The sequence below is a fragment of the Melospiza melodia genome, chromosome 12 (genome assembly GCF_035770615.1).
Source record: "Melospiza melodia melodia isolate bMelMel2 chromosome 12, bMelMel2.pri, whole genome shotgun sequence".
NCBI lineage: Eukaryota > Metazoa > Chordata > Aves > Passeriformes > Passerellidae > Melospiza > Melospiza melodia.
Genome location: NC_086205.1, coordinates 7,440,798 through 7,467,300, shown reverse-complemented (window position 1 = coordinate 7,467,300; position 26,503 = coordinate 7,440,798). Strand labels below are relative to the sequence as shown.

At 50.1% G+C, this 26,503-nt stretch overlaps 2 protein-coding genes across 2 annotated transcripts; one reads left to right on the top strand and one right to left on the bottom strand.

The window, feature by feature from the left end:
* The first annotated feature begins 78 nt into the window (after window positions 1-78).
* DTYMK (deoxythymidylate kinase) lies at window positions 79-5,653 on the top strand. The gene is made up of 5 exons (XM_063166619.1): window positions 79-208; window positions 962-1,070; window positions 2,184-2,274; window positions 4,477-4,674; window positions 5,134-5,653. Exons 1-5 carry the CDS (start codon window positions 79-81, stop codon window positions 5,242-5,244), a joined length of 639 nt encoding a protein of 212 aa, XP_063022689.1. The 3' UTR covers window positions 5,245-5,653.
* A 1,135-nt stretch (window positions 5,654-6,788) lies between these two features.
* On the bottom strand, window positions 6,789-26,175 carry ATG4B (autophagy related 4B cysteine peptidase). Its single transcript, XM_063166618.1, has 13 exons — window positions 26,111-26,175; window positions 21,026-21,124; window positions 20,533-20,604; window positions 18,453-18,551; window positions 17,926-18,027; window positions 17,464-17,536; window positions 17,084-17,163; window positions 13,765-13,961; window positions 12,777-12,855; window positions 12,011-12,156; window positions 10,869-10,925; window positions 10,364-10,457; window positions 6,789-8,539 (listed from the first exon to the last, which is right to left on the bottom strand). The coding sequence occupies exons 1-13, from the start codon at window positions 26,118-26,120 to the stop codon at window positions 8,466-8,468; spliced, it is 1,182 nt and encodes a 393-aa protein (XP_063022688.1). The 5' UTR covers window positions 26,121-26,175; the 3' UTR covers window positions 6,789-8,465.
* Between the last annotated feature and the right edge of the window lie 328 nt (window positions 26,176-26,503).

The window sequence follows — 26,503 nt, the reverse complement described above, 5'->3', positions numbered from 1 at the left end:
GGGCGCTGCATATTCATGAGGGGCGGGGCGGGCGGCGATTGGCGGGCGCGGCGGAAGGGGCGGGGCCGGCGGGCGGCGATGGCGGCGCGGCGCGGGGCGCTGATCGCGCTGGAGGGCGTGGATCGCGCCGGCAAGAGCACGCAGGGCCGGCGGCTCGTGGAGGCCCTCAGGGAGGCCGGGCACCCCGCCGACCTGCTCCGCTTCCCGGGTACGCTGGTGAGGAGGGAACGCGCGGGGAACCGGCCGGAGGATCTCCCGGCGCGCCCGAGCTCTGGGCGGGCCCGCGTTTGAACGGAGGGACCGCCCTGCTCTGAGTGATAGAGCCCTCCCACCCTGGACGGACAGACCGCCTCCCTCCGACAGACAGACCCCCGGGTGGATAGACCCGTCCCGGACAGACAGACAGACTAGGGTGGATAGACTCCTCCCGTCCCGGACAGACAGACGGACTAGGGTGGATAGACTCCTCCCGTCCCGGACAGACAGACGGACAGACTCTCATCCTGGGTGGACCGAGCTCTTCCCCCCCCAGCCTGTCACAGGCAGGTAGATCCAGCCCTTTATGGACTGACATTCTCCCACTGTGGCAAATAAACATCCCCCTCACTCTGGACAGACCTCCTGCCACTTCTGATGGACAGACAGACAGACTGATCTGAGCCCATCCGTGACAGACAGACTGACCCTGCCCTGCTCAAACCAGCCTCCCACCCCTGACAGACAGATCCCCACCGTGGATGGACTGACCTCATCCCATCCATGACACACAGACAGACGCTTCCCTGCTCAGACCAGCCTCCCACCCCTGACAGACAGATCCCCACCATGGATGGACTGACCTCATCCCATCCATGACACACAGACCAGCCTCCCACCCTGACAGACAGACCCCCAGACAGACAGACACCCCTCTGGGAAGAGCCGTTCAGGACAGCCTTTGCACGTTCTGTGTTTCCTGCAGACAGAACGACAGAGATTGGGCAGCTGATCAGCTCCTACCTGGGCAGGGAGAAGAACCTGGAGGACCACACCATCCACCTGCTCTTCTCTGCCAACCGCTGGGAGCACGTGTAACGTGGAGTCTGCTCACTTGGGAAAGGAAAAGGGCTGGGGTGGGGTCCCATGGGGTTTGAGCTGGCAGGGGGCACAGAAATACAAGAATGTGATCCTGTTGAGACAGAGGAACAGGCTGGGAATGGGGTCTTAAGGGCTCAGATTTAATGACAAAATGGTTTGGGTTGGAAGGGACCTTAAAGCCCATCCAGTGCCACCCTGGCATGGGCAGGGACACCTTCCACTGTTCCAGGTGGCTCCAAGCCCTGTCCAGCCTGGCCTTGGACACTGCCAGGGATCCAGGGGCAGCCACAGCTTCTCTGGGCACCCTGAGGTGGCAGCCCACCCTCACAGTGAAAAATTTCTTCTCAATATCTCATCTAACCCTGTCCTTGTAATCTTAGCTCAGATCCCACAGTTTGGGGTTTTTTTGGAATCATTGGTGCCATATTTCCAGCTCCTGTGCTGGATTAAAACATTGGGCAGCTGAGGCTGAACCAGTTCAGGCTGTGAATTTATTCTCTTTCCTGAAGGTGCCCTGCTTTGCCAGGCAGCCCCTGTGGGTGACAGAGCTTAAGGAATTGTGCCCAAATTTCCCCTGGAGCCAAAGGCTGTGTTCAGCCATGACTGGCTGTCCTTGCTTTAGTCACAGAGCCTGTGTGTGGACATGGGGAAATCACTGTTGGCTGTTGTTTTTACCTGGAAATACAGATTCCAAAATGTTCTCATTTTGCAGAAAAGCTCTGCTGGCTCTGCTGTAGTGGCAGTAGAAGACACACAAGTGAGCTCTAAGAAGAGGTGTCATAAATAAAGGTGGCAGAGCTGATCACAAAATCTGCTGTACCACCTACAAAGAGGACCGAGCTGTCCATGTCAATATAATTAATTTGTGATCTTGCTTGGAATCCCTGGAGCTGCCTAGAGCAGTGCCCAGTGCTGGCACCCTGAGTTTGGGTGTCATGAAAAAGAGTGTTTGGTCAGTGCCTGGTGGGGAATACAAACAGCTCTTCACCTGCATCACAGCTGACCTCCCTTAATGATGAGATATTTGGAGTTTTAGACTAACTCCTTTCATTCCTGCCACCATAGAGGAGTGCAGCTCTGTTGTTTTATCTCCCCCATGGTTCCAGACCGATGATGAAGGAGAAGCTGCAGCAGGGCATCACGGTGGTGGTTGACAGATATGCCTTCTCTGGAGTGGCCTTCACGAGTGCCAAAGGGGTGAGTGACACCTGCAGCAGCCCCTGCCCCTCTCTTGCCCCAGGCTGTTGGTGTGGATGGCCCAGGGGCCATTCCTCTGGGAGGTGAGGGCTGGGAGGGTCAGCTCAGATTTTAACATGGCCCCACGCACCCCCACAACAAACAGAAAAACTCATTTGGTGACTTTTTGTAAGTCTGGACTGGAAGCTGACCTGTGTGACTCTGGAGAATGATTCTGGAAGTTTATTAAAGACTCTGTGTACTCGCTCAGGCTGCTGGCCCATCAGTTTGTGGAACAGAACCACATGCATCAGAAGGGACCTGTGGAATTCAGCCTCCAGCAGGGCTGACAGGAGCAGGCTGCTTGGGCCTACATCCAGCCAAGGTCTGAGTATCTTCAGGGATGTGGATCCATTCCTTTCTCTGCTCACCTTCAGAGTAAAAGTGGTTTTCTTCATTTAGCCTGAATTTCCCACTTGTCCTTGCCATGGGCAGGGACACCTTCCACCATCCCAGGTTGCTCCAAGCTCTGTCCAGCCTTGGACACTTCCAGGGATCCAGGGGCAGCCACAGCTTCTCTGGACACCCTGAGGTGCCTGCCCACCCTCACAGTGAAAAATTTCTTCTCAATATCCCATCTAACCCTGCCCTTGTAATCTTAGCTCAGATCCCACAGTTTGGGGTTTTTTTCGAATCATTGGTGCCATATTTCCAACTCCTGTGCTGGATTAAAACATTGGGCAGCTGAGGCTGAACCAGTTCAGCACCCTCACAGGGAAGAATTTCTTCTCAATATCTTGGGAATTCCCCCTTGTGCCTTTTGGCTTTCAGAAAAGTCAGCTCTGTCAGCCTCCCTTGGAGCCATTCTGCACAGACACTTGTCCCACTCCCTCAGAAGTGTCCTGTTCCTGCTGAGCAGCCACCAATCCTCTAGGAGTGGCCCCAGAAGCTCCAGCCATGCCTGCAGCACCAGCTGTGACCTGCAGTCATTCCTGCCCAAGCCTTTTCTGCTTCCTGGAAGGATTGATGAGATCCTGGGCCCCCAAGCCCTGCACCCTTCACCAGCATCTTCTCCCACCCTCCTGCTTTCCTGGACATTGAGACAGATGTATTGAAGCATTTAGGTGCTAATTGGGTGTCTGCAAAAGCCCCAAATTAAGAGGCAGGATGTGTAACACAAGCTGATCACCCCAAAATCATGATCCCAAATCCACATGGGCACAGCAAGGAATGCCCTGCTGCTTTCTTGTGGGGGAAAAAGGGTGCTTAAAGTGTCTGCATTTCTTTGGATGTAGCTGGTGACCTGGAGGGCTCAGCCACCCTTGGGAACAGAGATGGCATTCTTTGCTGCTGGAATGGGCCTCCTCTGCTTCTTAAAAGATGGAGTTTGGCAAGTTTTTCACTCAATAATGATTCCCAGGAGAAGGGGAGGTGTTGATGCCCATACCTAACACAGAAGTCTGCTGGCTGCCAGATCTCACACCCAAAATGTTGTGGCACTTTCAGCTCCTCTTATCCCCTCATGGCATTGAAAAACCCACTGCACATACATCCCAAAAATACCCAATGACCAGGATACAGAACATCTGGGGAGAAACTGGAGGGCAGATGTGCCAGCTCCTCTTAGAGGGATTTAAGATGTGGATGAGCAGTAAGTGGACTCTGTAGTCTCACCAACATCATGGATTCATTCATGGATGCCCTGGTGAAACTCTTCAAACCTGTCAGCAAAATGCAAAAGCTGGCAAACTGCATCTGTTGTGTCTGGGCTGAAATTCCTGGGGAGGTGAGTATTGGGAAGGAGCCTCCATGGGCTCAGAGAGATCTGCATTGCAGCTGTGTGGTGTTTGTGTTTGGGAGCAGCTTTCTTCTGGACTCAGCAAGTTCTGGAGTGGTAAAGGCTGTGTGGAGGCTCAGAACGTGCCTTGGTGGAGCTCAGATGGGATCTGCAGCAGAGGCATGAAAAGATCTCACTCTCTCCAACTTAAATAGGCACAGGAGGTGCTGAACACCTGTCAAAACTTGCTCAGCCCCAGATGAGCAGGGCTGAATTCCCACATGCTCAGCTGGGCTATCCCCTGTGCAGTTCACAGCCTGTGCTGAGTTTTGGGTTGCAATCCCTGCCATCCTGGGCTGTTCCTTCCCCACCTCACTCTCCAGCCAACCTGCTGCTGTCCTGTCTCTGTGTCTCACCTCACACTCTCTTGTCCTTGCTTGGGGCAGAACTTTGGCCTGGACTGGTGCAAACAGCCTGATGTTGGGCTCCCAAAGCCAGACCTGATCCTGTTCCTCCAGTTAAACCCAGAAGCAGCAGCAGAACGAGGCAACTTTGGACAGGAACGTTATGAGACCAGCTCCTTCCAAGAGAAAGTTCTTCAGTGCTTCTATTGCCTCATGGAGGACAAGAGCCTCAACTGGAAGGTGAGAATTAACTCTAATGGGTTTGTCATGGACTGGGATGGGGGTCTTTAGTGAGAGCTCCCAGATTTTGCCTGTCACATCCCTGTGCTGCCCCTTCCCACTTTGCTCAGTGGGACACTGTGAGATGTGGCAGAGAGGGCAATTCCCTGTTCCAGGAGACCTGGGATGAATCCCCAGCTTACCTGCCTCTGTCACACACCCCAGACACTGCCACCAAAAAACATCCAGCAGCAGCTCCTTCTGTTTACCTTCACCCACCCTCACTTCTACTTCTTAAATGTCTATTCCTACCTATTTTGATTTCTCCAGAAACTGCAGAGAGGAGGTGTAATTAGCTCATTTCACTACTCAGGAAGAATAACATTGAGTAATGGGGGGTAAGCAGATGTTAACAGCAAGGTTTTTCTGATTTCTGTGTTCTCTGTTATCTGTCCTGTATTTTTGTTGTCTTGGAAACAGACAGTGGATGCTTCAAAGAGCATTGAAGACTTGCACAGAGAAATCAAGTCCATTGCAAAGGAAACTATGCAGGAGGTTCAGAATAAACCTTTGGGAGAACTCTGGAAATGAAACTTCTCACAGGTCTAAAAGAATAAAGGAAAGGTCACTTTTTGTATCTTCTGCACTTGGATGACTGTGACATGCCAGCAGCAAAGATCCTGTGTATTCTTTTGGGTCCAACATGCTGCTGATGTCCTTTTTATTTTCTGCTCCTCCCTTCCAGCCTGCAGAGTCCCTTCTGCATTTTTTAAATGAGCATGCCATGAGTGTGTATAAAATTCCTTGTCAAAACCTCCCTGTTCCAGCTCCAGTCCTGGAGTGCAGATGTGGATGTGGAGCTCAGGGCCATCCCTGGACACAGACAATTCCCATTTTTAGGGAAATGCCACATTTCTGATCATTCATCCTCTAGAAATGCATCCCCCCCCTGCTCAATCCAGTTTGTAGAGGATTTGCTAATAAATTACTCTTTTAAGCATTTGGCACAGGGCATTTTTTTCAGTATGATCATTTATCTTCTAAAAGGATATATGGGAGGTGAAAGTGCTGCAGTTTAAGCACTAAACCCGGGAAAACTGTTTGCTAGAGCTGTGGGAAAAAAGGGAGAGGTGAATTCAAGCCTTCTCCCCAGCTGTGAGCAGGTAAGAACCTGAAATAAGTGGATGTGCTCATATCAAGGCCAGTCTGGAGGACAAGTGGCACATAAATTATTTTAGAGTGGCCAAGATGAGAGGAACAGTCACTGGTGGCTCCTGCACACACCCCGGTGCAGTTTGACAGCAGACCAGCTGTGAATCACCTAAATCACCAGAACAAACTGGAATATTAATAATTTCCAAAGGACACTGAGGGATGGGCATGGCCAGGGGAGTTCAGATCTCTCTGCTGAATGTTTGACTCACCTTCCAGCAGGGTGGACTGCTCTGATCTCCACAGACTAAACCCTCTCTAACTCAGAGAGAGGCAGATTGATTCAGGAGCAGGAAGAGGAAGCTAAATATTTAAAACATTGCTAGTACAAGTATCAGCTATAATGGCAACAGCTTCCCCTCACTCCTGGTGAAGGAGGTGAGCCCTGCAATGCTGCATCAGGCCCTGACAGTAACACTGGGACAAGGCAACACTGAACAGCCAGAAATGCCTGTTAAAGATCTAAGGGAGCTGAGCTTAGCTCTGTCATTGGGGTTGTGTGAACACTCAGGTAAAATCTTGTCTGGCAGAGCTGTCCTTAAAACATACAACCATGAATGTGAATTAACAGTAGAATCACAGACTGATTGGGGCTGGAAAGGGATCTTAAGGATCATCTTTTTCCATGGTCAGGGACACCTTCCACTATCCCAGGCTGCTTCAAGCTCTGTCCAAGCTGGCCTTGGACACTTCAGGGATGGGGCAGCCAGAGCTGCTCCGGGCAACCTGTGCCAGGGCCTGCCCACCCTCTGAGTGAACAATTCATTCCCAGTATCCCACCTAAGCCTGCAGTGGGAAGCCATTCCCCCTTGTCCAAAGTCCTTCTCCAGCTCCCCTGGAGCCCTTTACACACTGGGCTCTCCTGGTGTACTCCATACCACCCACCACTGCCTTCAACGTGTGCAAGGACAACAGGACAGGCAAAGATTTTACATCTGTTTATTCAGATAGAAATTGAAAGCAGATGAATGGAGCACAGCCCCACTTCCTCTGCTGCCTCTTCCCCTGGCTACAAGAGAGAAGAGGAGAAGCAGGCAGAAAGCAGCAAATAATAATTTAGTGACAGAAGCATTGTGGTTCCCAGTTCAAACCTCTGCTTTCGGGTATCACAGGGACAGTTAGAGCATCAGTAGGTCAGTCACAGGGGAAACAGGACATTTCTAGCCTGGTGGCACCACCCATGGGCACACCACCATTATCTGACAGGTTCCAAACCTGAATGCACAAACCAAAGCCTTGTAAACAGGGTTGAAGTGTGCAGCACACACCGAGGAAACCATGGCAGCACTTCCCTAGCAGTGTGCATGGAGACAGCTCTCCTCCACCGTTCACCCTTCTCTCTGTGGAGAAGGGCCCCAGGCAGAGCTACCAGCTTAAAGTAGCTACAATTTCCAGTACATTTGGACCTTTTCAAGGCACTCTGCCGTTCCTGGGATGGTCACCTGACAGGGGTTTCTCCAGGTTAGCTCCTACAGCACCTCTGGGCACACTCCACAGGGAGGGGAGCTGGCAGAGGCAAGGCAGCAACACAGCTCAGAAACCTACTCGACCTTCAGGTACCTCTTCTGCTTTGGAAAGGGAATGTCTGACAGGAGGAGCTGCAGGAAGTGCTGACCAACCCACCCAGGGCACCTCAAGAGGTTTTACAGCTTGGGTTTCTGACAGGACATCACTCCCTAGTCACCATGCCAGCACACTGGTGGGCAGGCAGAAGTCTGGAACATGCCTGGCAGAGCTCTGCTGCCTTGTTTCAGCTCTCCCAGCTCTTTTTTCCAGGGCTGTGGAATTCAGTTTTCTGTTCAAAGCAGCTTTCCTGAAGGTACTTGCAGTAGAGACTATTCCATTGTAGAAGCACATGGACTGACTCACTGAGCAACACACACATTTTCTACTCTTCCATTCCTTCTGTTACTTAAACTGGGATTGAGATGCTCTCCAACAGCACAGCACTGCTCCAACACTTCACTTATTGAATTCTCAGTCACTTGGAAGTTCCCTCAATCCCCTTTCTACAGGCTGTGGACAGGAGAGGTAGTGCTGAGTGTCCTGCAGAGCATGAACAGGAGTTTGTACCGTAGGGACCTGCACTCCGGAGGCTTCACAGCTGTCTGTGGGACGTGGCTGCTGTTCCTGGCACTGTGAGCTGCAGTCCAGGCTGGCCAGTGAGAAGGGAAGCTGCTAAAGGCATTAACTGGACCTTTCTCCTGCTAAATGACGGGTGGGCTCTACTAAAGCTTCAGAGGGGAGTCCCCATGGGAGGATTCAGCGCTCTAACGATTTCCGCGCCTCCCGCGGAAGGCCCGGCTGACCTGCTGCTGTAACAGATAGGCTTGGAGCTCCTAAGCACCACTGCATCCACTTGCAGCAGCTGTTTGCTGCTGAGCCATTGCAACTGCAGCCAGAAAGGCTGGAACACCCTCTGGGTTCTTCATCCCACTGCAGACACCGCTCCGAGGCTGCACGGAATGCCGGCATGGACGGGAGGCAGGGATGGCAGCAAGCGCCTATGAAAACCGGTAGCCCCAGGCTCTCGAAGGAGCTTCCCTCCCCCCTTCTCCCCACACATACACAAATTTGCAGAGTCAGTTTCCTATTTGTTTTCAAAGGGACAGGATTTCAAAGTCTTCATCTTCCGAGTCAAAGAACCTTTCCAATCTGTCGGCATCAGAGGAGTCTGGAAGAAGAAGAAGAAGAAGCAGAAAGTGCTGCCTCAGTGGGATGCTGTGACTGGCAGTGAGACCAGCAACTGGAGGGCATCACAGTTTGAGTGCCAAGGGCCTACAAGGTCTAAAACTCAGTGACAAACCCTAGTGAGGGCTCTGAGGAGGATAAGAATGTGTCAGTGGTATGGAAAATGCTCTGGAGAGAATTACATGGAGCACAGAAGCACGGCATCTTTCACAGATCCAAACACATTTCTGCTGCCACTGTTTTGTACAGCCTTCCTGTGCCCCAGCTCTGCATTAGCAGGAGACTGTTCTGCCTCAAGAGGCTCAGAACAGGAGCACTTGCCAGGTCTGGACTAATACCTATGAAGATTTCTGTCCCAGTTAAGAGATACATTTACCCCTATGTGTTAGGGAATCGTTTCTGCTATAGTTGGTTTTGGTGCAACTGTTAGGATATGTAATTACAACGTGCACTCTCCTAAAAGCAATTAGCACAGTTCACTTTGTGAGGAAAGGTAATGTCAGTTGATCCCACCTCTCCATCTTCCAAGTATATGGTGAAGAAGGAGCTCACACTTAAAGCAACTTTAGCACAGGGGGAAGGAGAAACCTTTCTTAGTTCAGGCTGGACAGTTACAGAATCCCAGAATGGTTTGGGTTGGAGGGGACCTAAAGATCATCCAGTCCTGCCCCCTGCCATGGGCAAGGACACTTTCCACCATACCAGGTTGCTCCAGAGCCTGTCCAGCCTGGTCTTTGACACTTCTACGGATCCAGGGGCAGCCACAGCTTCTCTGAGCAACCTGTCCCATGGCCTCACCATCCTCACAGGGAGGAATTCCTTCCCAATATCCCATCTAAGCCTACCCTCTGGCAGTGGGAAACCATTCCCACTTGTCCTGTCACTGTGTGAAGTCCTCTACAGCTTTCCTGGAACCCCTTTAGGCCCTAAAAGGAGCTCAAAGTTCAATTACTCCTTCTAGTGAGAGACAGGACTAATAGAAAAAAATGGCCTTGGCAGATGGGAGAGGCTCTGCAAGCCAGGGAAGAGGAAGAAGGACAAGCAGTCCATTAAAAAACATTTTTAAGAGTAGGAAAGACATTAGGGACAATTTAAGACAGGCAAGGATCAATTGGCAGTTTAAGGGAATGGAGCATGCTTAACAACCAAGGACAGTGTGATAATGAAGGCTTTTAAGGAAGGAGGGAAGAGAAAGAGAGAGAAAGAGAGAGAGAGCAGAAGTGCAGGTTGCCAGGAGGCCTCTCCATGCCTGGTGACAGGATAGGCTTGCCCACACACTCACTGCTTTTGGCAGAAGCAGCCAATGGCTTTATCTCCTGCAATGTTTGCTCATGTCATTAATGTGATAAGCAGAGCCTGACAGGCAAGGTTAGGGCTCAGCACGTGTCCTTTTTCCCACTGGTAATGGTAATGCCAAGAAGGAGGGAGTGCCTTATGCTGGAACTGAGTGTGACCAGCCCTGTCTTGGAGCATTTTCATTACCCACAAACTCAGTTTTCAGCCTTTTCACTGGACACTTTTGATTCCTCCAAACATCTCCTCAGAAACCACAGAGTCACACTGCCATGACAGCCTGTGAGCTTGTTTGTTCTTCTGCTCAGTGAATTATTTTTAGAATAATTCCCATCCTGAGACACTGTGGGATCTGCAAACCTCTAGCTGAAAGCTGAAGAACGACACCAACTGACTCCAGGTTAAATTCCAGTGGGAACAGGAACATCCCAGCAGTCATAATGTAATTCCACATGATCTGCAGACAGCCAGAGGGAGGGGCTCACCCCCAGCTGTCCCTCCCTGGTGGCCTCACCTGGTGTGAGATTCAGGACGTCGGGGTTGGAGAAGTGGGAGGGCTGGCGTTCCACCAGCTCGAACATGGGCAGCGCTCCTCTGACCAGGGACAGCTGTGGAGACACAGCACAGCCATGAGCACCACAGCTCTGCACTGCTGGGCTAACAATCATCTCTGGGCACCTCACTCTAGCTTTTGAACCACATCATTAACAGGATTTCAGAGCTATGCTCCTTTAGGTAGTTTAATAAACTTTTTTAGTATGCTTAAAATGGGGTCATGCTACAGAGAACATGGTCTCTATGCAGTGGTTGGAAACAAAACAATACCTGATATTCCTTTCCCAGGGACAGAGAATCAGAGAGAGGGAGATCAACCATTCCCTCATCACTGCCAATGTCACCACTAAACCATGTCCCCAAGTGCCACATCCACAGGCCTTTTGAACACTTCCTGGGATGGGGACTCCACCACTTCCCTGGGCAGCCTGTTCCAATGCCTGACCAGATCTATTAACACAAACCTTTTTGATTTGCTGGCACCAGTCATTAAAGTCTGCCTCTGTGTTGCAGAAAAAGCCCTGAAAAAAAAAAAAAAAAGAAGAAAAAGACTTTATCTTTTTATATTTTAGATTGATCATCTCAGACTTAAGGCCCTGTGTCAACACCAAGGACCATGATCGGGATTGGGAGCAGTTACTACTCCTGACAGCCTTGCTTTAAAAATGTGCCTCACACTGCCCTGTTAAACTGAACAGTCCACAAAGGCTTGATGTGAGTGATTCTCCAAGGGCTGGAATCATCAGTATTTTCATTACTGCAGAAGGAAAACCAGGGGGAACAAAGGAAAGGCATCTCTGGTTCAACAGAAAACAAGCCATGGTGCCTCATCATATGGATCCAGGAATGGAATCAGATCTGCCCTTCAAAAGGCTGGAATCAAAGTCCAGACTAAACCCCAGAGAATGACACTGCTCCACGAGGAATGGTATTTAACTGCCATGCAAGGGGGATGCCACTGTCAAATTTTATGAAAAATCCCTTTACCAGGATTTTTCTCCTGAGAAGCTGAGAAGCCTCAGAAAAGAAATGTAAACAATAATTATCTGCTTGCTTGGAACGTAGTTTGGAGGTGGCTTACCAACAGAGGCACCTTGGATTGGTTCCATGTGAATTGTTTTAACTTAATAAGCAACCCAGTCCGGCTGTGTCGGACTCTGAGTCTGTCACAGGTTTTTATTATCATTCTTGTCTAGCCTTCTGATGTCTCTCTTTCTTTAGTATAGTTTTAGTATATAGTTTTCTTTTAATAGAATAGAATTTCTTAAATAATAGAATTTCTTAAACAATAGAATTTCTTAAATAATAGAATTTCTTAAACAATAGAATATCTTAAACAATAGAATATCTTAAACAATAGAATATCTTAAACAATAGAATATCTTAAATAATATCTTAGATAAGAAATCAGTCCTCTAAGAACTTGGAGTCAATTCTCATCTCTCGCCTCACCCTGGGGACCCTCACACCAACACCGCAACAACGGGTGACCACAATGGGACTTCCCTGACACAAGCCCCTGTCTGTGAGGAGCTGCTTTACCAGAGTCACCAAAACCCAGAGCAGAGCAGCCCAGAGGGCCCAGCCCAGGGGCTGCAGGACCCACCACGGCGATGGAGGGGTCGAGCTCGGCGATGCTCATCCTGCACGGGGGGTGCTGGCAGTGGAAGCTCTCGTCGGGGAGGCAGCCGCTGTCGCCGGGCTCCACCGCCGGCTGCGTGGTGTGGGGGTCCAGGTAAATGAGCTCCTCACCTGCCACCAAGGCAAGGACACATCAACAGCATGCCACAGGCTGAGGAGAGCTGATGCAAGGAGGAGGAAGAGCAACGGCAGAGCCAGCTCTCATAATCACACAGGGGAATTCACATTCCGTGGACGCCTTCCAGCCATTTCACCAAATGCTTCTCAGCCAGGCACAGCTGCCAGCACAACCACAGTGGCCACTCCACTGTGACACTGGCACTATTTGGGGTATTCCTGCTCATCCTTTTCTGGGTGAGCTCAAATAGACCCCAGGAATCTAAAGCACAAATAACATGAGCTCTCTGGCAGACAGGAAACCAGAGAGAAGGAGGAGAGTAACAGGAGTTTGTAGGGTTTGAGGAACACCTAAAGAACAGTTAAATCCAGCCAAGCTGCAGAGGGAGGTCAGCTCTGAATGCAGGAAGCAGGCTCTATGCACTCCACAGACCATATTTATGCAGTGGAAATTTATGGCCACTGCTCAAATCTACATCACTCAGCCCACAGCAGCCTCCCACACTTCCAGCAGCATGCACCACAGGCTAAGCAGGAGTGTGTGCCACCCCACAAGCATTTTTTAGCCAGGGGGAGATTCTTTGGACAGCCTTTGCAGGTCTCTGGGCACTCACCTACATAGCCAATGAAGTAGTGAGCACTGTTTGGCTTCCCTCCGATCACTCCCAGGGACTGGGGCATCATGAAGCAGTGCTGGAAAAGCAACACAGAAAACACACAGCTGACAGACAATGAAACAGCAGGTGGCAACAAAGGCAAACATCCAAAAATGCAGTGGGAAAGATGGACAGGGACATGGAAAATCAGCAACTCTAGCAGCAAGACCAGCCATTTCTGGAGAAAACTCCACACAGGGCTTTCTAGGAATGTGGAAGCAGCTCAAAAACACTTTAAACTGCTGACAGGAGTAGACAGGTGGACCAAGTGAAAGAAGCTGCACTACTCTAGGACTTGGCTCTGCTGCAATCAGTGGCAAGATCCCTGAAGCTGTCATCAGGTTGCAACAGTGCTCTCAGGAGAGAATTCAGGAAACAGTTTAAGTTCTTTATCCACCTGGAGCAGCCAAGCCTGATCTACTGAGTTAAGGGAAGTAACTTCCCACAAATCTGAATCTGGAGGTCTCTCACCCAAGCTCAGAGCTTGCTAGCATTGTGCTCCCTGTTTTGTGTACACCCTAAATTCTGCAGCTTCTCAATACTCCAACCTGCATCCACCTGACAGCTCTTAGCCTCAGTCTGTAGCACAAACTTCAGCATCTGAGCCAAGGGGAGTGTGCAACACTGTTAATTAACACTCAGGGTATAGCTGTGCTGAACAAAGGCTTCAGCAGGTTGGGACCATCTGCACACAAAGAGAGGCTGAGAGCTAAGCTGTGAAGTAAGATCCTCAAAAGCAAAAAAAACCCAACCCAACCAGAAAAGGCCCAACCCCTCAAGCCCTCCCATTTTCCTGACTACAGCTTGCAAGAACCCATATCCTGACCTCTGACAAGGACTGTCTCTAAACACATTTTTCTTTTGCAATAACTTCTGAGCAATTACTTAATTCATAACAGGATCCTTTAGCATCCCCCCAGCAGGAATTGAGCTCCAAATTCCCTACCTTTAGTGTTTCAATGTAGGCTTCATTGATCTCTGTGAGCCCGAGGCGGAGAGGTATCAGCAGCACCAGCGGTTTCCACAGGGGGAGCCTCCCTCTGAGCCCCAGGTCCTCTGGGCACCCATTGTAGAGCACATCTGACTCCAGGGCAGGGCATGCTGCAGCTCCAGCACATGGCACATTGGACTGGCACAGCCTCCCTGGGGGAAGGGAACAGCAGCACAAAGCATCAGGACTGCTCCCAGACCTTCAGCCATCCCTCTGATCAATAACTGCTCTTTACCAGAAACCTACAGCATTTAAACCCAAGAGGAGCTTGAAGAGGTTGAGTGCTGGGGCTGTGTGATGTGTGCTGAGCTCACACCAAGCCTCAGCAGCTTGTACTCACAGCTACCAACTGCTGGGCAGCAAAAATGCAAATTCTTCCAGAATGCAAATTCTTCTGAGCAACCACCTGTGCCAACAAAGCTGGAGGGGTTGATTAGCAGGTCAGACAACTGTCCTGAATTCACAAAGCTTGTAGGCAGAAAGAGGAAAGTTCTGGAGTGTTCAACTCCAGAGGAGTTCATGAATGGACTGTGTCAGGACAGCATTATGAGTTAACACAGGAAATACTCACCTGTTAAGTGCTGCAGCAAGATACAAACATGGTATTTGTCTAGAGTAGTTATAATCTTCCTAAAGGTCACAAAAAACTTCATAAATTTTCTTGGAGATCATTCACAAGCTACTCTACAGACCTAAAGCAGTATGGTCATTAAACTGTGCATTTTCAGCATGAGCTCTGCCTCTAAGATATGGGGCAGCAGAACTCCTCAGGGCATACACATGGCATAAGCACTCTGCATCCTCATCCTAAAGGCTTGGCAGACACACAGCCAGGCTGTAATGCACCCAGCTTATGTAAATTCTGGTCCAGAAACAACTCCAAGCCTACCTGTCTCACTGGCCAATTTAATTACTTGCTGGGTGTGTGGAAAAAAAAAAAAAACCAAACAAACCCAACCCAAACCCCAAAGAAACCCACAGCATGATTAAAGAATCATGAAGCCAAGGCAGCTGGACAGAATGCCAGAGGCTCATTTAATTTATTCCCAGCTTAACCTGAATGCCAGGACACTCTAGCAGGTAGGATGTGATGTAAACAAACACCTTAATCACCAGCCACTTGTCAGTTCAGGCTATTTGCTCACTACTGACACCTTCAAACCCAGCTGAATGAGGACAATATTATGCCCAAATTTAGAAGAAATAGGACTTTGATCTAAAACCTCAGGAGGAGAGACAACCTACACAGATGTTTGCAGTTCCTCAGGGAGAAGGTGTATGTGTGCATCTGATGCACAGACATGGTTACCAGAGGTTCTGAGGAAACTCAAAGCCATTATTTGTAGCCATTTCTCCTGCTAAATCAGGTTACTTGTTGCAGTAGCCTGCCTGTCCAGATGATGTGAAATCAGCTGCCAAGCCAGGGCTGCTGCTGAATGGGGTGTCACTGCAGGTTTCCTCATCTGGCAATCCTGCAGTGTGGATGAACATATTTACCTGCAGTTTAAGCAGCAGAGAGCTTGGCACAGGCTAAATTCACCTTGCTATCTGGCAGGCTTTGCAGTTCTGTGTCCCACAGCAAAGCAGAACCTACCTAAAGCTTCCCAGCTGGATCCAAATCATTTACTGCAAACATATTCCAGCAGATCTGACATGACACCTCTCCTGCTGGCAGGTGGATTCAGCTGCCTTGGATTTTCACCACCTTTGTGATTCTCCTCCCTCTCAGGTCTAGCTGAGATGCCCTTTCTCATGGATAAAGATTTATGTTTCTTCACTGCTGTAACAAAAGGCATTTCCTGTGAACCTTTGACTGAACCCTATCAGTGACAGAATGAACAGATGTATGAAACAACACTACTTTTATCCACAATGTTTGGGGCACAAGGTATCAAACACAAACCTACAGATATGTAACACATCAGAACCACTCTCACAGTGACTTTCAGGTCCTGAGCAGGTACATTATGATCCATTTTTGAGCAAAACAAGCACACACACCCCTGCCCATGACAAGTTGTATGGATATGTCACTGGAAGCAGCATCAGTGCTGAGCAGCCAGAGCCTGCAGCACACCTGAGCCTTGCAGCCAGCATGCTTCAGCTCTAGAAGTGATATTTGCAGGCTGAAGATGAAATAAAATCCAATTTCTGTTTTAAAACTAGCCTTTGTTTAAGCCAAGGGTATGAGCATATGCCTTCAGCTAAGGTTAGACTGAAGGCTGAGGCCCAACTGAGCCTACCTGACAAGAGATGTGACTTTACAAAGGGACTGTCCTGCACTCCAGGCAAAAATTGCCTGGCTATTATTGATCCTGGCCTGTGGCAGCCAAGCCAGCCTAAATGGTGCCTGCCACCATCTCAGCTGTAACCTACCCCAGCTGTTTGAGCCCTGCCCTGGCAGAAACACTGCAAGGTTTGTGCTGGGTGGGCTCACTGCCTCAGGAATTAGCCTGGAGCAAGGCATGGGAAGGCTGCTGAGGCCAGGACCGTGCAGGGCTGCAGCAACCAGCAGTGCAGGAGCTCAGCTTTGTAGCTTTGGTTACTGCAGTGCTGCAGGCAGGCTCAGGATGGGCAAGAAGAGCTGCTCCAGCCTCCAGAGCCAACCTGGGGGCAGGATGTCCAAATAGCAAAGAAGCAAAAAAGAAGAAACCACCAGTGAATATTCCTTAAAATGATGAGATTGGTGGATTCCCTTCTTATTCTCTCCCCTTGCCAATTTTGGCCCTTTTCTTCTTCAGATCTGTTCTGGCTTTCTTACTCTGTCCAATAGCAGAAACCCCCCTACCAATTATGTGAGAGCCATTTACTGCTTGCTCCCTGTGGCCATAAACAAGTCTGACACTGCCTACCAAGCAGCTCCCATAGGCTGTCTGAAGGTCAGCAAACCTCCTCTCCAGATCCAGAGGCATCACCAGATTAAATGGAAGTCAAACAAGGCCCTTCCTTGCCCTAAAACAGCAATTCTCACCTTGTTTTAGCACTTCTGGACACAGGTTTCACAATGAAGGGACCTTAAAGCTCATCCAGGCACAAACACCTTCCACTATCTCCCAGGGAAGTCTAAGCCCCATCCAACCTGGCCTTGGACACTTCCAGGGACGAGGCAGCCACAGCTTCTCTGGGCAACTTTGTCAGGGCCTCAGCACCCTCACAGAGAACAATTTCTCAAAGACAGAACATGTACTTCATGCTTGCTGTGCTCTCCAGCTCTTTTCTGGGCTCTTGCTGCCCAGGATATACCAACCACACTCCAGCTCTGGGTGACACTTACGGATTTCTTCCATCACCACTGTGTTGTCCATGGCTATGTGCACTGCCAGGGAACTCCACGTATCAAAAGTTGCAAGTTTTCTAGAGGAAAATTAAAAACAGGTAAGTAATGAAGGATTAATACAACTACAAGGCAGAGATGGTGGTGTATCAGAGTGGAGAAACTGGATTAGGAGAGACTGGTGTTATCAGTTAGGTGTGAAATGTGCTTTGACATGGGAAAGCTGCTGTTAGGCAACTCCAGCCTATTCCAAGGAGCTGCCTGCTCATCTACTGATGTGAGGGGAGGATGTGAGAGGAGGGAGGGTGTCATTAAAGGCAGAAGGTGCCAAACACCAACAGCCCCTGATGTGACAGAGAAAAGGAAAGGGCAGCACTTACTTGAGCACCTGTGCCACCGTGTTGGGGCCGTACCACTGGCCTATGGATTTGCCCTCCCCGACTCCCATCTGGGCTGCAGCACAACAAAAAACCAGAATAACACAGTCAATAACTTCACCCACACTGCATCCCCTCCTAATCAGGCTTGTATTTAATAGGGAAGAGTTCTCACTTGGAAACTTTATTGAATCAGCAGTATTTAGTGTTTTGTGGGGGTGAGAAGGAGACATCCTGAAGGACTGCAGAGCAAACCCTTTCTCTAAAGTGCAGCAGCACAGAAGTTCCAGGGCAGTGTTGCATCAGAAGAAGCTTTGATCACCAGACCACCCCTATGACCTGAGCTCTGTCCACCCCACAGGAAACACTGGATCAGGCTGCTTCTCTGATTTTCAGGGAAGTTTGTATCAAGGTGAGAGCCTTCCTTAGCCCATTTGCTACATCTGAGCATTTCTCTCTTCTTACCTATCTGATGAATGGAGTAGTAGCTGTCTTTTTTGTCAATGAAGGCATTAAGAACGTTGAAGTAATTATCCATCTGCCTCTTCCCTTTTATCCACCTCCAGTCTAGGACAGACAAGGGATATATGAAATAAACATGGTACTTATTAGCAACCAGAGGCTGCAAGCTGCAATTCTCTTCCTGTGTATTGACCAACTCAATTTTCACATTGTCATATTATTACTAAGCATCTGAGGCATTCCCAACAGTAAAGGGCTAATTTTAAAATAACAGAAAACATTCTTACAGCTGGGGTAAGATCCCATCACCCACAGAAAAGCAAATAAACAAACATAAAATCAGAAAATATAAATATCCCTAGAGAGTTCCAAGTAGACTATTCTCTTAGCAGCCCTGAATTTCAGAGAAAAAAAAGTTACAGAAGCCTCAGCAATTCCCAGCTGTGTCTTTGTTATCTCTGTTCTTCCAAGTGCTGCACTCCTGGGAGCACATGGCCCTGGAGGTCAGTGTGGGCTGTGCACTGCTTTACCTCTTCCCAAATGCCTGCAGACCAAGGCCTGAGCAAAGATCATCTGGCCACAGCGCAGCATGCAGCCCCAGCCTGTGTCAGAGGTGGGACCTGTTCCTCCTGCAGACAAGGACAGAAAATAAACAGGGGGTGAGTGGTGAGACAGAGCCAAGAGGGAGGAAAATGAATGGGCAGCAGGCTCACCAAGAGATGAGGCAGGGAATGAGGGCTAGCTTAGCTCACACAGCCAAGGCTGAGAACCAAAAATGTGATTATCGATGAGTAACTTAGTGGCATCCCTTAAAAACAAATAAATAAACTCCTCTAACACTATCTGAAAAGGGAAAAAATCCCAAGGGAAATCTAAACAGCCCAAGGGAGAGCTGAATTTCTCAGGAGAACAACAGCCCTTGATCCTGGCTGCAGACTCTCAGCCCAGTTCTGACATTCCTACATGAAGGTGTTCGTTAAAGATGACTCTTGCAATCCTCATCATGAGAAGGCAACTCACCCTGCAGAACAAACCAGTCCCAGGGAATTCCCACTTCAGAAGTGGCTACAAATAAAATTCTGAAGTGAACAATGTAGTCAGGCCAAAAAAACCAAGGCACCAGCCAAAAAAACCCCTACCCAAGCAGTGAAAAAATACACATCCTACATATTGTAGGAGAAACCTGGAAAATTTAAGACAAGCTTGTGCTGGAAAATCTAAGACAAAGGAGACAAGGCTGAAAGCATTTCCCTGACAGATCTTCCAAATGAAACTGCTGCTCCTCCATTGCAGCTCTGGCTGTTAGTACAAATAACAGAGATCAAATGTTCAGTGTGATCACAGCAGGTAATCTGTGCCTGGGCACAGCTTCTGCAAGTCTTTGTAATGCTGCTTTCTTCTTTTGGTCCCAAACAGGGAGAAAAATCACCTGGAGGACTATTTAATCAGCTTCTCAATGGTCACCAGTTGTATTCTATAATTTCACCAGTAATTCATAACATGTACAAATTCCAAAAGTGATAATGCTTCACAAAATTAGCATTAGAGTAATTAGTTCCCTAAGCCTTACAATAATTAAGTGGGCTAGCACAGAGGGAAGGGATGAACAGTAACAGGGGTGACTGGGAGAAAAAATACTGGAAAAGGTTTACTGTATATGACTTGCAGATCATATCTGTGGTGTAAATGGGAAATGACTCAGAAAATGGGGTCTGTGTTCACCCCACAGCCTTTAATGACTCACAAGGAAACCAAAACTGTGTCTGTGAGCCAGTTAAACATGTGCTAACCCTTTGTTCTCAAACATGTGTTTAACTATGGTGCACAAACATGAATTTAAAGGGATTAAACTGCATCAAAGATGTCTCAGAGCTTGTGAGGCAGGGAGCTTCCCATCAGGGAAAGAACAGCACAAGCCAGAAGGACCAGTTAGGAGGAAGTCTCTTTTCCAAAGCTGAGCCATGTTCCTTTCCCACTGACTGCAGGGCATGACAGGGACAGAAGGGGGACATGGAGTCCCATTTACCTGCTCTTAGATCTCCTCTGACACACCTTGCACCCAGCACACAAACACAAATCCCAGAAGAGGCCATGCAGAGTATCTGAAGGAACCCAGACATCCTCCTTTGAGCTCACTGGGAAACACTCCCCTGTCACTACAGCTCCTGTGTGTGACAGACACTGCAGGCACAAAACTCCCCCTAGACAAACAAAACCCCCACACAGAGCCTGGAGCAGATGCACAAAGGCAGCAATTTCTGCAGCATTCTCCAGGCTTCATCATTTTAATCCACTCAAGACCATCATTCAGCAAATATTTCACACTAGACTGATGTAGGATGTGATGAAGCACAAAAATCCTCCCATGTTGCCTAAAAAAAGAGCAGACTTCCCAAACTTCTCCTTATGTCCCTTTAAAAACCACTTCTATCCCTCCTACCCAAGGGGATGAGGAATTCTCATTATCAGATAAACAAAAAGCCTGTCTAATCAATTAGATGAAGCAGATTTCACACTCATGAATGGAAATGATGTCATGTTTGTGGGGACTGCTTTATTAGGGATATCCAGATTATAATCATTTATTTTAGAGTCCCCCAGAGTACATACCAATAGCAGGGAAGTTCTTTCTGTAGGTGAACCAAAGCCTAGAGGTCACATCCAGCAGGATTTCTTCCTTCTCTGCAAAGTGTTCAGCATGGAAAGGCACACACATGAGGGGGGCACCAACACTGCTAAACCCACATCCCACCCACCCACCCTCCCAAGGGATTCTGCTCCTTAGTCTGCAGACCCAGAGGCTGCCTGAGGAACAGGGCAGTACTGCTGTGCACAAAGTATTTCCTTTGCCCCCCAAAATAGCTGCCATCAACCCAAAGACATCAGGGCCAGAGGCAAATTATGAAGCAGCAAACCATCCTTCTGCCCCCTGGCTGCCCTCATGACATGCCCCAACAACTCCCACATGGTAACTTCCTGCACAAAAATATTCCTGAGCCCACGGAAATGGCCAGACAGACAGAAGCATGGCAGCTAAAACCCAAGTGCAACACTAACAAAGTCCTGTGGAGCCTTAAAGCATTGCACTGAGCACAGAAAATACCTGTAAAAACACTGTATTTCCTGCCAAGGATCCAAACAGGTTCTTTGGTCTCAGGGAAGTCTTCATACTCAAACCTGAGGGTGTCGTAGGTCAGCGTAGCTGGAAAGGAGAAATCACAGATATTTGATAGATTTTCCTTTTGTTTTTAAAACCAGACAAAGCTGCAGAATCAGAGCTGCTGTGGCCCAGGGAGTCCCAGACACCCCCAAAGGCCCTGGGCTGGCAGGAATGGTCCCAGGGCTCTGCACTCAGCTCTGGGGGGCACAGACCCAGCCCTGGCTCGCTCCTGGCTGCTCCACAGGCAGAAGAGCAGCAAGATTTCCAGGTTGGGCCAGCTCCAGGTTCTGCCTGGGGCAGAAAACATCTAAAGCTTCACCTGGCAGCTACACCATTCCCCAGAACAGGCAGCATCATGCACACCATCAGCTACAGCATTGATGTTGAGGGCCTCTTTTCCATCCAGCAAAGTGGCTCAAATCCTCTTGCAGAGAACACAGATTTTGAGGGAAGAACATGCAAAACACAGATCACATTAAGGGGGAAACTAAATCTTGTTCAAGAAGCACAATACCCAGCAGAAACTTATACAGGTGTCACCCCACAAAGTGAGGAACACAGAGCTGTGAAGATGTGCTCATGCAAAGGTGAGAGGCACAACTTTGGTCTCTTTTACTGATTTCCTTCACAGCCTGGCATCCATCAGTGCCTAAAAATCCAGGACCATGACAGAAGAACCCAGCAGCCCAGGCTGCCCTTGGATCAGGATTCAGCTGCTGTGCACAGGGTACAAACAACAGGGAGGAAAAACCAGAGGAGCTGGATGAGCTGTGCTCCACTAGATCTGTGTTTGGAAACATGGACTTGAAAGCAGTCTGGGAATTCTGGAAAAGACCCACATGATTTTAAAGGTGACAAATCTGTAACAAAGCACCTCTAAAATTCAAAGCAGAGCTAAGGCAGACTGTTAGAGTAGTGACTGAAAACATCTCTCACAGCAAATGCAATCTGTGGTAATGTGATGAGTTTAAAGCAGGACAAAGGAGCCACAAGCTCCTGTCAGCCTGGTTCTCTGCACAGCCACCCCTCTCCATGGGGCACACATTTTTGGCTTCTCCAGAGTAACCTGCTGCTACAAAAGACATTTTGGCCTCCTGAAGTAGCTCAGCCTTTTAACGTGGGCTCCCTGACCTGGAATTCCAATTCCAAATGTCCAAGAAAACCCTCCAGCAGATACCATCACTAAGACCAACAAGCAGGAATCACAGCAGCAGAAATAACAACAGGCTCCTACATCAAATTTTGAATCAGATTCTGCCTTAATTCCAGCCCACAAGACTTAAAGCACATTCTTTGTGTGAATTAGTCCTTAAGATTAACTTCAGGTACCTTTAGGATTGCACAGGCCACATGTTCCCATTGCCACCCCACGATGGGACTCCTCAGCAAGCTAAACAAAACAATTCTGCTTGCACAGAAATGTCCCAACAAATTACTGCTGCAGTCTGCTCCTCTAACAAACTTCAGCAGGGAAAGGAAGGATTTCTTTCCCATTTACTACCCAAACTTGCAAATGTCCAGATTTGAAAAGGTAAGTGACATGATTTTAACATAAATACTGATGTTCTCAGGAAGGTTTTGAAGCTCCAAGGAATATTCTGTGGTTTGTCAAGTATCCAATTCTCTGTCAGGAGTCTCAAATAGCCTGAAGAAAATGAGTGAAACAAGGATGCTACACAGGAACATCCAGCTATCCACAATCCCTCCTCCTCCTTCCCAGCAACGTTCCCTGAGCTGCTCAAATATCACAACCTCTGCAGCTGCACACTTTGCAAGGACAGGATTTGCAACTGGACCCCTCACAGCAAGGATCAGCAGCTGGAAAGGAGCTGCTGGAGTCTTTGCCCTCCCACCAAAGCTCAGAGAGGAAGGGGGCAGCAGATAAAGGGGGATTTCCAGCTGGACCAGCCACGTTGTGTTCAGGGAATGCAGCACGTGTGTCATGACACAGCACATTGGGGAGGAGAGTCCCAGGTTTGCAGCCCAACATCTGGCTCTGTACAAGGCTCTGTGTGTCCAGCTGTGCACCCCAAAGAGGTGGTCAGACATTTGTGGTGGCATCTGGGGAGAAAATATTTGAAAAGAAAGGCACAGATACTAAATGCAGGAGTTCAGGTTTCTCCTTCACAGGGATGAAAATCCAAGAGGTTGCTCCCAGTTAGTATCAAGGACATTCTAATGGGAGCAGTAAACTCCTCACAAGGCCTGAGGTCACTGAGTGCTTCCTTTACAAGCCTCCAGCACTTTTCCAAAGTCCATCTATTGTGCTATTGCCCAGATGGGTTAAATTCCAGCCAGTGGGACCCAAACAATTCAGGCAGGGCACAAAGAACATCACAGACTGCACAGGAGCCTTTCTCTCCTTCTTCTTACAGCCAGAGATGAAGAAGAGAAATCCATCTGGAAATTCACCAAGCAGAAATCCTGTTTGAAGCTGCTCCTCTCAGAGCTGCAGAAGCTGGGTGAGATCAGCACATTTCTCAGGCAGTGCTCCAAAGCTTCACCTTCAGAAAGCCCTCAGTCTATTTTAACTACCGACCTCTGAGCATCCAGGACAGTGGAGCAGCAGTTTCTGCAGAGAAGGATGTGCAGTCTCTGCACATCAAACACAGCAGCTCAACTTCACAAGGTTTTAGAGTTAAAAAGCAGAGTGTCAGCCCTGCACAGCTCACCCTGAAAGGCAGCCTTGCTTTCCAGGAGCCCTGCACGCACTGGGAGTGAGGGGAGGCTGCCTGGATTGCTGCCCCATGGCATCTGCAGAAAGCCTCAGCAGGAAAGGCAGAGCTTTGTACATGCCACAGCAGAATCCCAGGATGGTTTGGGCTGGAAGGAACCTCAAGGCTCATCTCATTCCACCCCCTGCCATGGGCAGGGACACCTTCCAATAGACCAGGGTGTTTCAAGCCCTGTCCAGGAACAATTCCAGGGATCCAGGGGCAGCCACAGCTTCTGTGGGCAACTGTCCCAGGGCCTCATCACCCTCACAGGGAACAACTCCTTCCCTATATCCCATCTAACCCTTTGGCAGTGGGAAGCCATTCCCTGTGTCCTGTCACTCCATCCTTTGTCCCCAGTCCCTCTCCAGCTCTCCTGGAGCCCCTTCAGGCCCTGGAAGAGGCTCTCAGGTCTCCCCAGAGCCCTCTGCTCTCCAGGTGAACACCCCCAGCTTTCCAGCCTTTCCTCACAGGAAATGTGCTCCATCACCTCTAAACACACAGGATTAGGGTAGAAAGCGACATTTCCCATTTCCCCTCCTTTCTCATAGCCTTAATCAGCACAATGCCACACTGGGGACAAAAACATTGTCCCAACTTGTATCGAGCACACCCAGAGGCACAGCTGGGCGCCGGGAGCAGCCCCTGAGTGCTGCTGCCAGTTTGCAAACCTGCTGGAGGCCAGGCCTGTGACAGCCCCTGAGGGAGCACAGCCAGAGCCATCTGCTTCAGCATCAACTCTGGGAAACAAGTAACAACAAGTGCAGGCTCGGGTGACTCCAACAGAAACACAGCAGGTGATTTTCACAGCACCAACCACCACGGGCAGCCTGATGCTGAAGAACTCCTCAGAAAAAATGAGAGAAGCTGAGCTTTGAAGCCTGGCACTGCCACACTTCCCTTCCCAAACTGCTCCCGGGGCTTCTCCCTTCTCTGAAAAGGCTCTCATGCCTTCCCAAATCCTTTCACATCCAACTAAGGATCAGAAATGAGGTGGATGATCTCTCCTTTAGCTGATACAGGCACCTCACCCAAGGCACAGGAGGAACACAAGTGGATGTGGAACATTTCAGAGATAGTCAAGAAGAGAAGGTAAATTTAACACTTTAGTAAAACACATTGCTGAAAAACACCAAACAGCTCAATGCCCCTTGCAGAAGAAAGATTAAATATTTTCAACCTCCTTCAAACAAGACAAATCCTGATTATCTGCGCACCAACAAGGAGTTAGGAGACAGACAGTGAGGAAAGTCAGGCTGCTGAAGGGTGGTGCTTTCTTGAAGGCCTGAAGCAAACAGTTCCAAGTTTTGCTGTCAGCTCGCTGACCATCTCAGGAGCACGGCTGGACACAGAGGTGCTTGAGCCTTGAGGGGCTTGAGAGATTCTCACAGAGAATTCTCACAGAGGGGCTTGAGCCCAGAGATTCTCCTCCTCCTCCTCTCCTCCAGCCCCACCACCCACCACAGCCAAGTTTTCCTTTGCCTTCACACCAAGGGAAAGCAGACACATCTCCCGGAGCAGGGTGCAGGCTCACATGTGACATTGGGGACGCTCTCAGCCGGACCACAGTGACACCAACAGCGGCACAAAGGCCGAACCAAGCCAGGAGAGCCCTGGGGAGGGACAGGGGACAGGGATCCCGGCACACCGTGCTGGCCATGCGGAGGAGGAGCCCAGGGAAGCGTTTGTTGCTGTGGAACAACACTTCTCTCCGCCGAGGGGGTGGGAGCCGCTACTACGCTCAGGCTGGAGGGAAGCGGGTCCCAACACAAGTGCGAACACTTATTTTTACTTTACCCCGCACGAAACCAAAATCTCTACCACCAGCAGCTTTGCTAGAGCCCTCTGTGAGGGTGATGCGTGGCTGGGTCGCCTTTTTACCCCCGAGGCACCTTCTCACCGCTCCAAAGTCCCTCTCTTACCCCCACGCTGCCCTCCTGCCCCTCAAGCACGGGGGAGACTCCAGCCCTGTCCCCGCTCCGGTTCCCCCCGGGCAGACCCGACCCGGCTCCGGCAGAGCTCCGAGCTTTCGAGGAACGACGGCAGCAGTGGAGCTGTGGAGGGCAAGGGGGACTCGCCGCCCGGCGGCCCCGCAGCCGCCGCCTTCCCCTTCGCCCCACCAGAGGGGCGGCCGGTCCCGGAGGGCCGCGGCTCCCAGGGCCGTGCCCAGGGCGGAAAGCGGCGCCTTGCCCGGGGAGGCCGCGCCGCGGAGCCGCGGGCCTCGAGCGGCCGCCGGGCCGGGCTGAGCCAGGCCGGGGAGCCCCGAGGGGAAGCGCGGCCGCCGCGCCGCGGGCAGGGCCCGCCCGGGACCCACCTGCGTCCATGGCGGCCCCACCGAGGCTGCGGCCGCCGCCGACTCTCACGCCCGGCGCGGCCCTGCGCGGCTGCTGGCGCGACGCGCCTCTCCCGGCCAATGGGAGCGCCGCTCGCCGCCGGCCCCCGCGCTGATTGGCTGTCGGTGGTCTCGTCACAGCACGGCGCCACGCGCCTGTGGCCGCGGGCAGGGAGCTGCCATGTTGCCGTACGGAGCGGCAAAGCGGAGCGCGGGGCGGCAGCGGGCAGGCGGAGGGGCTGAGGTTGGGGCTAGAGGGCGGCGCGGAGTGTGAGCGTTCGGCTCCTTGCGCAGAGCGCCGACGGGCGGGTCCTGTGACACGTACACCTAAGAATGATGTGATAAACGGGCGCCGCCATGGTGTTGTACGGAGCC